Below are 12,899 nucleotides of genomic sequence, written 5' to 3'. Positions count from 1 at the left end.
GCTTCACAGTAGGTATGGTGTTCTTTGGATGCAACTCAGCATTCTTTCTCCTCCAAACACGACAAGTTGAGTTTTTACCAAAAAGTTCTATTTTGGTTTCATCTGACCATATGACATTCTCCCAATCCTCTTCTGGATCATCCAAATGCTCTCTAGCAAACTTCAGACGGGCCCGGACATGTCTGGACACGTCTGGCACTGCAGGATTTGAGGCCTTTGTTACTTTGGTCCCAGCTCTCTGCAGGTCATTCACTAGGTCCCCCGTGTGTTTCTGGGATTTTCGCTCACAGTTCTTGTGATCATTTTGACCCCACGGGGTGAGATCTTGCGTGGAGCCCCAGATCGAGGGAGATTATCAGTGGTCTTGTATGTCTTCCATTTTCTAATAATTGCTCCCACAGTTGATTTCTTCACACCAAGCTGCTTACCTATTGCAGATTCAGTCTTCCCAGCCTGGTGCAGGTCTACAATTTTGTTTCTGGTGTCCTTTGACAGCTCCTTGTTCTTGACCATGGTGGAGTTTGGAGTTGGACTGTTTGAGGTTGTGGACAGGTGTCTTTTATACTGATAACAAGTTCAAACAGATGCCATTAATACAGGTAACGAGTGGAGGACAGAGGAGCCTCTTAAAGAAGAAGTTACAGGTCTGTGAGAGCCAGAAATCTTGCTTGTTTGTAGGTGACCAAATACTTATTTTACCGAGGAATTTACCAATTAATTCTTTAAAAATCCTACAATGTGATTTTCTGGATTTTTTTTCTTCTCATTTTGTCTCTCATAGTTGAGGTATATCTATGATGAAAATGACAGGCCTCTCTCATCTTTTTAAGTGGGAGAACTTGCACAATTGGTGGCTGACTAAATACTTTTTTGCCCCACTGTAAGTCCCTGGTCTGTTTAGATGTTGCAGGATGTAGTGCAGTCCCATGTTGACTGCATCATTCACAGACCTGTTTGCTATGTAGGCAAACTGCAAGGGGTCCAGTGATGTTCTTCAGATAAGCCAAAACCAGTCTTTCAAATGACTCCATGGCCACAGATGTTAGAGCCACAGGTCTGTAGTCATTAAGTCCAGTAAATTTGGGTTTCTTTGGGATGGGGATGATGGTGGAGCGTTTGAAGCATGAGAGGACTTTGCACAGTTCTGTTGAAGATCTGTGTGAAGATGGGGACCAGCTGGTCAGCACAGGTTTTCAGACAGGCTGGTGTCACATCGTCTGGGCCTGGTGCCTTCCTTCTCTTGTTCTTTCTGAAGACCTGACGCACATCATCTTCACTGATCTGCAGTGCAGGAGGCGTGAGAGGGGGGTTGCAGGAGGTGTGAATGGTGTTTTTTCAAACCTGCAATAAAACTCATTCAGATCGTCTGCCAGTTGTTGATTCTCCACAGTGCTGGGGGATGGTGTCTTGTAATTGGTGATGTCTTTCAGACCTTTCCACACTGAAGCAGGATCACTGGAAGAGAATTGGTTCGTATATCTTTCCAGAATAATTCCTCTTTGCCACTCTGATCTCCTTTTCCAGTGTGTATTTGGCCTGTTTATACAAGAATACTGTCAGCTCAAGAGAAGTGAAAACTGTTTCATAAATGGTAGAAAACAAATATGTTTCATTTACAGTAGTGTTTACTAAACTGACCATGTTAGTAACTTTATCTGCATGTTTGCCAATTTTCTTTTCATTTATTTCTATTATGTATTATTTGTTTTCTTTATTTATTTCCAAGTTCTGATGAGAGAGCTAGAGGAATTTAAAGCCAATTACACAAGAGTTAGAGAACACTTTCAACTTCATGATGGCGAGTTGACATTTCCATTACTTATATATATAAAATTCAGCATTTAAAACTGTTGTGGAAAGATGTATTTATCAGCTCAGATAAACTGAACTGGTCAAGCAATCGCGATGCCTGAGTTTCAAAAGGAGCCGATCTAGTCACCAAAACCAAACAGAACAGGCAAGTCAGATCAATTATGAATTAATTGATACTAGATGTAAGTGTAATGAAAACAAACTTGACTTACAGCTTATGGGTGTCACATCTGTCTAGGTTTTTGTATTTTGGTTCTCTACCCATCATCATTGTCTGTTTCATGACAGCGACTTTACATGATTTATGTTTTGATCATATAAATGAAAGTTTATTTTAAGAGTTTTTATTTATTTATTTTTACCTTTATCTATGCCAACACAATTTAGTTTTACACTATTGCCTATGTATTTATTCTCCATCAGGATTTTCTGGTCTCAAAAATTAAAGAGACACACTGGATTGGTCTGAATGTGTGTGTGCGCGCGTTTTTGTGACAAATAAGGGTATGACATAAGTATTACAAAGAGACTTTTCAGGACATTACCCTATGTCCCCACTTTTCAAAACGCTTATAAATCACACAGAATGGATTGTATTGAAAATCTGAAATAGCACAAAGTTTTCTGTAAGGGGTAGGGTTAGGTGTAGGGTTGGTGTAGGGCAATAGCACATACAGTTGTACAGTATAAAAACCATTACGCCTATAGGATGTCCCCACTTTTCACAAAAACAAACGTGTGTGTGTGAGAGAGAGAGAGAGAGAGAGAGACAGGTCACACAGAATAAGAACAGATGATTTGGAGGTAGCTCTTGCCAGCCGAAGACTTTCAGCAAAGGTCAGCAAGGTGGTCTCGGTGGAGTGTTCGCTTTTTAAGCAAGACTGGTTTTCATCAAGTAGGTTTTTCTGGGAGAAAAAAGCAGAGCGCTGAACACATGTTGATGTGGGTTACAGCAGGTAGCAATGCTGGGATGGGATTGAGTCTAAGGGGCAGGTTGTAGGACCTCTAGTAAATTTAGAGACCTTGTTCTCTGTGAGGGGTGAGAAGGAAGAGAAGACAGGAATGTGTGTGAGTGGAGGCTGGCTTTGGGTAAGTGGTGCAGAGAACTGTTTGCTGATGGTTGCTATTACTGTATCTGTGAAATAGCTGCCAAAGTCGTCAGAAGTCCAAGGAGGTGGAGGGAGACTAGAGAATAGAGAGAAGAATGTTCTGAATAGTTTCCACAGGGCCGTTTTAAGCAAGCGGCAACCTCCCGCTCCCTCTAGTGAAACCAACACGGAAGTGACTAAAACTGCAATTCATCGACTGGCCGCTGGAGGCTGGCTCCAAAAGGGAGTCAATCCCATAGACTCCCCATGTTAAAATGCCCAACTTTACTGCAGAAAAAAAACATGTTTACAGCCTGGTACAAAAAATTATTTTGGTCTATATAGCTAATTTTGCCCTTCGTGACAACTGTGAGGGGGGTGAATTTTTTTATAACTCATCCGTTTAAATTATATTAAGCCTTAAAGTTCTGCATAATTAAGGGCGTGGTCACTTGAGTGACAGGTGGACTGCCGCTCTGCTCCAGAGTGGGAAACTGGCTTTAAAGATTTGTATTTGTACAGAGAAAATAATTATAGGTAGGACACTGGGAATCTGGCAATTAGATGTTGTAATCGTTATTGCTTACAGTGCTTTGTTATATGGAGCAGTTTGTTAGATCGCGGTCTCTCTCATTTGTTTGTCTAATGAAGTGCCAACAGATATAGAAGTACACAATAAACGCGGCAGACTTTAATGGACAGTAAAACAAAGTCAGAATACCGTGTAACTCCAGGCTGGCACAGTATTGACGAACGAATGCAAACATATGCAGAGCACCGTAACTTCATTTGAGCGTTCAAAAACAAAATCAAAGAGCTGTAATTGATGTTATACTTTATTCTGCCTTGGTTTCTCCGGGGCTTTTCTCCATGATACTTAAACACATGATAAAGGAGGTCATTAATGTCCCAAAATGATCAATAACTCATTTTCGACCAAAAACGAAATTATGGTGTGTTGTCTTTGCATGACGTGCGTGGTTTCAGCTCAGCTTCACCCACGTCCCGCCTTTTTGCCCATTTTCGATTATCCGGGAGTGACGCGCGGTGACGCGCTACCAAGATGGCAGCGGTCGGCTCCGCCCACTTTAGGCTTCAAGAACGCTTTACAGAAACCTACGAGTGACGTCACGGACACTACGTCCATTTTTTTTTTTTTTTACAGTCTATGGTTTTAAGGCATAGGCTAGCTAGGCAGTTGCCTAAGACGCCACCAGCTAGAGGGGGCGCCAATGTGTCCCTCAACACCCCCATAAACAAATTAACATTATGACATTGCATTTTAGCAAAGATTCACTCCATATGTTCAGTACATTTAACCAGCTGAAAGTTGAAAGTTTTTTAAATGCTATCTTAAAGAAGGCAATCAGAAATCCAAATAGGCTACTTAGTGTATAGAATACATATTTAAAAAAAATTAATGGCATTAGTAAAATAACAAGGAAAAACTGATGGGCTGGTTACTACAACCAAATAAAAAAAGAAAAAAAAGATTTCACACAGACTGGCAATGTCATTAAAGCCTTTAAAGGTTTGAAGGTTTACTTAATTCATATGAATAAGGAAAAGACTTTAATATGTGAAATTTTTGCTTTCGTTCATTTTATTTACTTAGAGATAAAACAATAATTAAACAAAATAAAACAATAACTAAACAATAATTTGATGTCCACTTTGACTTGGGCTAATTTAAGTGTTTTTATAAAGCACATTTTATTGAAAAAGTAATAGGCTACTATTGTATTACTGTTGTGTTACTGAAGAAATATTATTATTCCTTTTTCTATATTATAAACATTATCCATTTATTTTTTGAGTGATTAGAGATTGGAAGCATTTAAAAACACAAAATAATTTTGAAGGAGAGTGAATACAGAGCAAAGTTGTTGTTTTTTTTGTTTTTTTTTGGTTTGTTTTTATTAAGGATCGGGCAGCAAGTGTTCATTTATGATGAATGTGTTTGGATTTTGTGCACTTGAAATCTGTGCAACTTTCACTGGTAACTAACTTAGATATTTCTTAGTCTTGATCCCTTCCCTCTCAACAGCCCCGGGCCTGGTTTGATGATTGTGGAGAGCATCTAAAGGTAGGGGCTGGAGGGTGTTGCACATGCTGACCTGGGGGTGACAGGACAGATATTGTCTAGGCAGAGCGTGTCAGCAGCTTCTCTGACATCAAGAGAAGAGAAGTGGTTAGTTGTGGGAGGGAAGTAGAGACCACAGAGGAGAAATGTGTAGAGATAGCAGTGGTTACAGCAAAAGGAGACCAGACAACGAATCAATGGTGAGCATGAAGGTAGACAGATAGAGAACTGGAGAAAGAAGTGGTCAGAGAGATGAAGTGGAGTAATGAGAAGGTTGTCAGTGGTACAGCATCACAGCATTTTATCCATTCATGCATTCCTGGGTCATTGAACAGTGTCATGTAAATAAATAAACAAATAAAAATCTCAGACAGTCGAGCATGCTGCTACCATCACCAATGTCATGTGTTAAGAAAGCAGAAAGTTCACATGTAATGCTGAATGTAATATAAGCTGCAAATCTGTTGTAAATATATATTCGTCAAAAGCATATTTAGATATTTGCCTAAAGCAACAGTGATGTGTGAACGGGTGTGAAGTTTTGACTTCCTGTAGGCAGACTACAAGTGTTCATGTTTTCATGATGCTGTAAAGCCTTCCAAAGACTAGTGATATATTTTTTTCTTATGTGTGTCACCATAGAACTTTAGGGAAACTGGTGCTAGTTTTTACAAGATTTTTATCTAAGTCAATTTTAAGAGATTACCTAATCTATTAAATTACAAAAGTACCTCATCTTAAATTAGATTGATATTCGTGAATTCTATCTTTTCAACTAAAATTTCAGTACTTTTCTTGCATCTTTTGGGTAACAGTGATTGCATTAAAATCACACTGGCATACATGATAAACAGAATAAACCATGATGAAGATAGATTTTATCTGAAACTTTAAACTGTGTTCTCAGTACAGAGTATAAAATATCAAGTTTCAGCAAGCTGTTGCAGGTGTTGAAAATTTATTATGTTAAAAAATATATTATACAGACATTAAAGGGGTCATCGGATGCCCATTTTCCACAAGTTGATATGATTCTTTAGGGTCTTAATAACATACTTTGGTTAAAATTTCTCAATGGTAGTGTAAAAAACACCATTTTTATCTTGCCAAATCAGCTCTGTTTACAGCAACCCGTTTTGTTGCATGTCGCTTTAAATGCAAATTAGCTCTGCTTACCCCGCCCCTCTCTTCCGTGGGGTGACGAGCAGACTGTAAACTTTAGCCTCATTTAGCCACGAAACTTGCTAGCTAGCACGTTATTAGCAAAGGCGATTTGCAAAGATTCATAAAAACCCTTATACTCACTTCTGTAGATGAAGCTGGATCATGAATGATTTGCGCAAACATAGACACATTTAGGCAGATCGGGGATCGGCGCATTCCCTTCAAAAACTAAAGTAACGTTAATCCTCTGCGTCTTCAGCGACTCAGATGTCGGGAGTAAATGAGGACTGCTATGTTCATTATTACATCCAACAACAAAACACCTCAATCGCTTAATCGGAGACATTCTTGTCTTCCCCTGCACTGGAGTCGACACAATGGCGGACAGCTCTCAGCTTACTCAGGGCGGGTCTAAGGTAAGACGGTCTTGTCAATCAACTATCGTGGGAGTGGCCTGTACAGAACTACGTCATTCTGACAGAAATCTCAGAACAGCCTGATTTGAGAAAGGGGATTTTAAAATAGCATAACTGCCTCTGTTCCAGTCATGGTGAGAGAGACTAAGGAACTTAGAGTCAATTATACCAGTGTTACAGAAAATCTCCACATTAACGATAGTGAGTTCGTTTCAGTTCAACTTGGACGAAGAGTACCACTTCTGAACCAGCTTGGATTCAGCTTATTTATTTTATTTTATTATAAGTCAGTCTTTTGAACACATTTCTCCAACGACTTGTTTTCTTATTCTTTATAACTGTTTCTGTACCAGTCATAGTGAGAGAGCTTACAGCCAACTACACCAGAGTTAGAGAACAACTGTCCTTTTATCTTCTATAGTGTATTATCATATTTATTGAGTTGCCTTGTGCATTTTATGTTTCACGTTTCAAACATCTGGCATAATTTTTGGTAAAGGGAGCATAGTGAGCATTGATGCTCCCTGGTTTTTGCGGTGCATTGTGGGATTTTTCAGAAAAATGGCTGACTCGCTGATGCCCTGACTACTGCACTATAGGGAGCTAACTGACTGAAACGTATCCACTGTGTTTTTGTGGCGTGTTTTTGGTGGACTGAAGCCGAAACTGCAATGATTGACAGTGATAACCATAGCAACAGACTGGACAAAAAGCCTAAAACTGTATGTCAACAATTACCCCATCAAGTTTAGTCAGAAATCTGGGTGTAATGTTTGATGACCAGCTGACTCTCAAAGACCATTGCAAAAACTGCTCGATCTTGCTGGTTTGCATTGCACAACATCAGAAAGATCAGGCCTTTCCTAACGGAGCATGCTGCACAACTTCTTCTCCAGGCCCTTGTCATTTCTAGGCTGGACTACTATAATGCTCTCCTAGCTGGACTTCTATCATGCACAAACCTTTACAAATGATTCAGAATGCAGCTGCACGACTGGTCTTCAACGAACCCAAAAGAGCCCCAAAAGAGAGTCGCACCTCTCTTCATCTCCCTGCACTGGCTGCCGGTTATGGCTGCATCAAGTTCAAGACACTGATGCTTGCATATAGAACAGCACCCGCCTACTTCCACTCACTTTTGCAAATCTATATTCCCACCAGAAGTCTGAGATCCACCAGTGAGCGACGCCTTGTGGTGCCATCACAGAGAGGCACAAAATGGCTGGTGGAATGATCTTCCTCTGTCCGGAATGCTGATTCCCTGACAATTTTCAAGCAACAGCTGAAAACTATCTGACTTCATCCTAAAAAAAGAAAAGAAAAAAAAATTTCTTTCCCTGTCTAGCTTGTACTTATTTGAACAATGCTTGAAATTTGGTATTATGAGCTCTTCCTGTGTCTATCCGCTTCTTTAAGATGAATCGCTTGATGTATTCCTCAATTGTAAGTCGCTTTGGATAAAGTCTGCTAAATTAATAAATGTAAATGTTGTCAACTACAGAAAAGGAAAATATGGGACAATAACGTATATATATATATATATATATATGTGTGTGTGTGTGTGTGTGTGTGTGTGTGTGTGCATGTGTGTTGTGTGTTTTATAGAAAGATTGCATTTTTTATACAATTCATTAACAGTAATTAATTTAATAATAGTTCAATAATAAAAAAAATACAAATTCTAATTGCATCACTTCTAGGGCTGCACGATAAATTTCATGCGATATCCAATGTGCATCTTGTCAGTAAAGCCGGTTCTGTGATCAGTAGTAAATCTCCATCACGTGTGCGCTTTCAGATAGAGCAGCATTTATTACACAGAGCCGTAGTTCTCTGAAAAGCTGTTTAAAACCACGCAGACGATATCATCAAGCTTGAGCTTTCCTGTAGCTCAAATAGTAGAGCATGGCCCTAGCAACGCCAAGATCATGGGTTCGATTCCCAGGGAAAGCAAGAGCTGATAAAATGTAAAAAACTGTAACTTGAATGCAATGTAAGTCGCTTTGGATAAAAGCGTCTGCTAAATGCATAAATGTAAAATGTAAAATGTGAGCAGCTTGTCTGTGAACTACGGCTCTGTGTAGTAAACGCTGCTGAAAGCGCACACATGATGGAGATTTACTACTGATCACAGACCCGGCTTTACTGACAAGATTCGCATTGGATATCGCATGCAATATATCGTGCAGCCCTAACTTTCAGTTTTACTGAGTACGGAGAACTGAGAAGTGCTGTTTATGTTATGCATTTATGCTTGAAAACAAGCAACACTTGTTGCTTCATGCTGTGTTCTTAATAAAATATTTTTTAATTCAGTTATCTTTTGAGGCTGCTTACAGTAGGCTTTTTGGCACTGATTTGGCATCGATACAGATGTATTAGGTTCTGGTATTGTAACGAAGCCAAAATTGTGGTAACGAGCCAACCCTAGTAATTATTGATCGACCAATATATCGCCAAGTCCGATATTTGGCATTTTTTCAAATATTGGCATCAGCCGATAAGTATTTCTGTTTGGCCTATGTGTCCAATGCGGGACTTTTATTTTGATGGCGCACCAGACGTTTATTCTGATGGCACTGAGAATGGCAACACTCACGCACACAGTGCTAACATTCAATCTTCATTGTATGCTGTCACCATTTTTCTGTCTAATAAAGATAGAAGTCTCTCTAATAATCAGATGGAATTGTTAAACAAAGGAAATAAAGGTATAAAAAAATTATTATAACGATTGCTTTTATATTATTAGTAATAATGATTGATTTTATATTATTATATTATTTTATATTATTATGTATAGGCTATCGGCCACCCTGCTCTCTAATATATTGGCATTGGCTGTCAAAAAACAACATCGGTCGACCACTCACAAAATGAGTATGATTATAAGATGTTAACACAATCTGCTAGAATGATGAAACCACGTGTGCTTAAACCTCAAGAGGAAGAAACCAAACAAAACCACTCACTGTTTCCGGCACTGTTGCTGCAGAAATTATGTTAACCCAAGTTGTAGATGAAGTGCTTCCAGCTTTAGTTTGGCATGTAAATTGTATTTAATGAGATAAAAGATGTGTAAAATAACCCAAAAAATTGTTTAGGAAAGAATTGTGCAAGTCTGGGAGATGAGAATGGCAACTTTCAAACTTTCAAAACATCTTGAAAAAATCTGTGAAAAGAAATATAATTTTACCTCTATCAGTGATACTAATTAATATGGTAAAGGTACTATTGATTTTGCATATGCACAAAATTAGAGAGAAGGATCTTTTAGATTTGCTTTCTCATATCAAGTTAAAAATGTTACAAGATCTGTTTTTTTAGTACATTACAGTCAAGACTCATGTGCTATAGCTAAATGAATAGTGTAAATGTAATGTGCACTACAGTCATTTTAAGTCTTCTGAAGCCATGTAGTAGGTATGTGTGAGAAGCAGAAAATAATTTAATCACTGATAATCAGATGATTTTGCATTTTCACAACTTGCAATGCAGCATGCTCTACAGCTTTACTGATTTCGTACTGATATGATAAATTGCCTGTGAAGTTGCTAAGGGACTTAATGTGAATGTTATTTTATAACTGTCTGGTTTGATTGGGTGACACGTCTGAAGGGATGACAACAGGAAAAAGCAGATCAGTGAAATGAGTAAAGAGCAATGATACAGAAATAGATCCGTGCACATTTATATTCCATTATGTTATGTTATGCAACAAATAGGTATAAAACACTACTGATTTTTTTTTTGTAAAAAGCTGAATGTGTAATAAATAATAATGATGATAATAATAATAATCATAATAACATTTTTTTTTAATCTGCAAAATAGTTTTCAATTATTTTAATCTTTTGACAGCCCTAACATTTTAGAAATACGTTCTCGTTTTAACAAAACAAAGCAACATTAAATGACGAAGCATCTGCTATACTGAATGTTTTTGTTATAAGTTAACTACTGAAAAATCTGTCAGAATGCAAAAATACCTCTGAACAGCTGTCAAATGAATATTTTGGGAGGTGGCATAAACTGCTGCAGCAAAATCTAAAATCTACATTTTATTATACCTTATTTTCAGAAACTATCACATATCCAAACATGTAGTTGCTCTATTTGTTATTCAGACCCATAACTTCCTGTCTATATTAATAAGGATGACACTTTATGTGACTTCCTTATTCTCAACAATCTCAACCAGCACTAGAGCATGTCTTTTGTATCATTAGACAATAGTTCTGTTCACGTCTCATAAAATGGATTCAGTGTATGAAAATACTAGTTTCATGTTTTCAACAGTTGCTTCAGGTGAAAAATGCTCTCAATACAAAGGTAAGGCTTGAATATCATCAGCATGCATTCATTTCTATTTTAATGATTTAGGACTGGTTTTCTTATGTTCATTGAACAAATACACATTTGGTAGACACTTTTGTCCAAAGCGATTTACATTGTTTTCAAGAAATATATTTGATCTGTTCATGCATTCCCTGGGAATCAAATGCCATCAACACTGTCATTTAAATAAAAAAGCCATGTCTTTAAAATTCGAACACATTGTTTTCTATGAGTGTATGCACACCGGTGTGCGACCATGCTGTGGAGCAACAGTTAATGTATTTTTTCTCACTTGCCATAATAGAAAGTTGTTTCACAGGCCTAGTTGTCACAAGATCTTTATATTAGTTACTGCTGTACAGGACTTTGATCATTTCAAATATCCAGTTTAAAAAACTGTTAATTTAAATAGTATTTTAATAATAATAATAATAATAATATTTGAAAATTCTATCCTTCGAATTATAATATCAGTACATTTAAAATACAGTATAGAAAAAACCACACTGGCATAGATTCATACAAGGACAAGAGTACAAATGTCAGGTTGGGACATGTTGTCTTTTTTTAATATATATCAGAAATAAGCTAAATATAAATTCTGGACAGAAATACTGCACTGATTCAAAGGTTCAGAAATTATTTCCTTTACATCATCAAATTTATAATCACAGGTAATTCTAAAGTTCTTCTGATTGTTTTGGCTGTCTGTCTGGTTTTTGCTCTTGGAGGTCTCTGTATTCTGGGGATACTGTGTGAGTATAACTGATATTTTTATTAAAATAGATACAGATACACTGTACAAAGAAGACGTATGTAAACCCATTGGAATTGGATTGGTTTTATGCATTAATTGGTCAGGAAATATCGTCTGATCTTCACCAAAGTCACAGACAAACACAATGCTTAAGCTAACAACACACAAACAATTATTATCTTTCATGTATTTATTGACCACATTCCAGTAACATTCATAGTGCTGTGGAACAAATCATTTCTTCTGAAAAATCCAGGACCTGCACAGTTTTGTTTTTTCTATAGCATTTACCAGTGTGAAATCACCAATCTTAAAATCACACAGTCACTGTTGTAAATGATTCAAATATCCATAATATGCTGGAAAAACAAAAACTGCAGAGCCTGGGGGATTTTTCAGAGGAATAGTGGGCAGTTTAACTGCTCAGGACAAAACAATGGGCTTGTAAAAAGCTCATGAAACAACTTTGTGCATGTGTGTGTGTGTGCATGCGCGTGTGTGTGTGTGTGTGTGTGTGTGCGTGCATGTGTGCACGCACTGGTTTGGGTTTTTTGGTTTATGGGGACACAAATTTGTATAATGACATGGGTATATGACAGAGGTATTACAATGTGAAGGTAGTTTATGAGAGAGAGAGAGTGTTGTTAGCTTAAGCACACATTGTGTTTGTCTATAACTGTGACTTTGGTGAAGATCAATTGACATTTTATGACCAATTAATGCAGAAAACAAACTATTTCCAATGGGTTCACATACTTTTTCTTGGCACTGTAGATTTATCAGTGACATCACTGCTACTGTTTTGTCTTTAATCAGATGTCAATGTTTCAATGCAACTGTCTGCCCAGAAAACTAACAACACAAGTTAGTATAATATTTTATGCATCAAATAAACGTGTTTTATTAACAGTGTGTAAAAAGAAAGGACTACATGAGTGAATTTGTCTGCTTGCTTTTATTTTCCATTTTCTTCATAACTGTTTCTGTACCAGTCATGACAAGACAGCTTGAGGAACTTACAGCCAATTGCACTGGAGTTAGAGAACATCTCCACATCAACAATAGTGAGTTATTAGCTTCAGACTCATGCACATCTAAAGTGTCTGAACTGGCTTTAATTTATTTTTGTTTAGCAAATACAAGTCAGTCTTTTGAACACATTTCTCAAACCACTTGTTTTCTCTTTCTTTATAGCTGTTTCTGTACCAGTCAAGATTGAGGAACTTACAGCCAATTACACC

At 37.6% G+C, this 12,899-nt stretch overlaps 1 protein-coding gene across 2 annotated transcripts in view; it reads left to right on the top strand.

The window, feature by feature from the left end:
• The first annotated feature begins 10,793 nt into the window (after positions 1–10,793).
• Positions 10,794–12,899, top strand: part of LOC131526409 (C-type lectin domain family 4 member F-like) — a 3,216-nt gene continuing 1,110 nt past the window's right edge. For both annotated transcript variants that reach the window (XM_058754704.1, XM_058754706.1), the window contains exons 1-5: positions 10,794–10,895; positions 11,576–11,656; positions 12,475–12,522; positions 12,651–12,722; positions 12,853–12,899. The exon at positions 12,853–12,899 is cut by the window's right edge and continues 31 nt beyond it. In XM_058754704.1, coding sequence (XP_058610687.1) covers positions 10,820–10,895; positions 11,576–11,656; positions 12,475–12,522; positions 12,651–12,722; positions 12,853–12,899 — 324 coding nt within the window. In that variant the 5' untranslated portion in view covers positions 10,794–10,819. The remainder of the gene's footprint in view (positions 10,896–11,575; positions 11,657–12,474; positions 12,523–12,650; positions 12,723–12,852) is intronic.

The sequence above is a fragment of the Onychostoma macrolepis genome, chromosome 19, assembly GCF_012432095.1.
Source record: "Onychostoma macrolepis isolate SWU-2019 chromosome 19, ASM1243209v1, whole genome shotgun sequence".
NCBI classification, from domain to species: domain Eukaryota; kingdom Metazoa; phylum Chordata; class Actinopteri; order Cypriniformes; family Cyprinidae; genus Onychostoma; species Onychostoma macrolepis.
The sequence above is the reverse complement of the archived record's forward strand: the minus strand, read 5'-3'. Positions and strand labels throughout refer to the sequence as shown.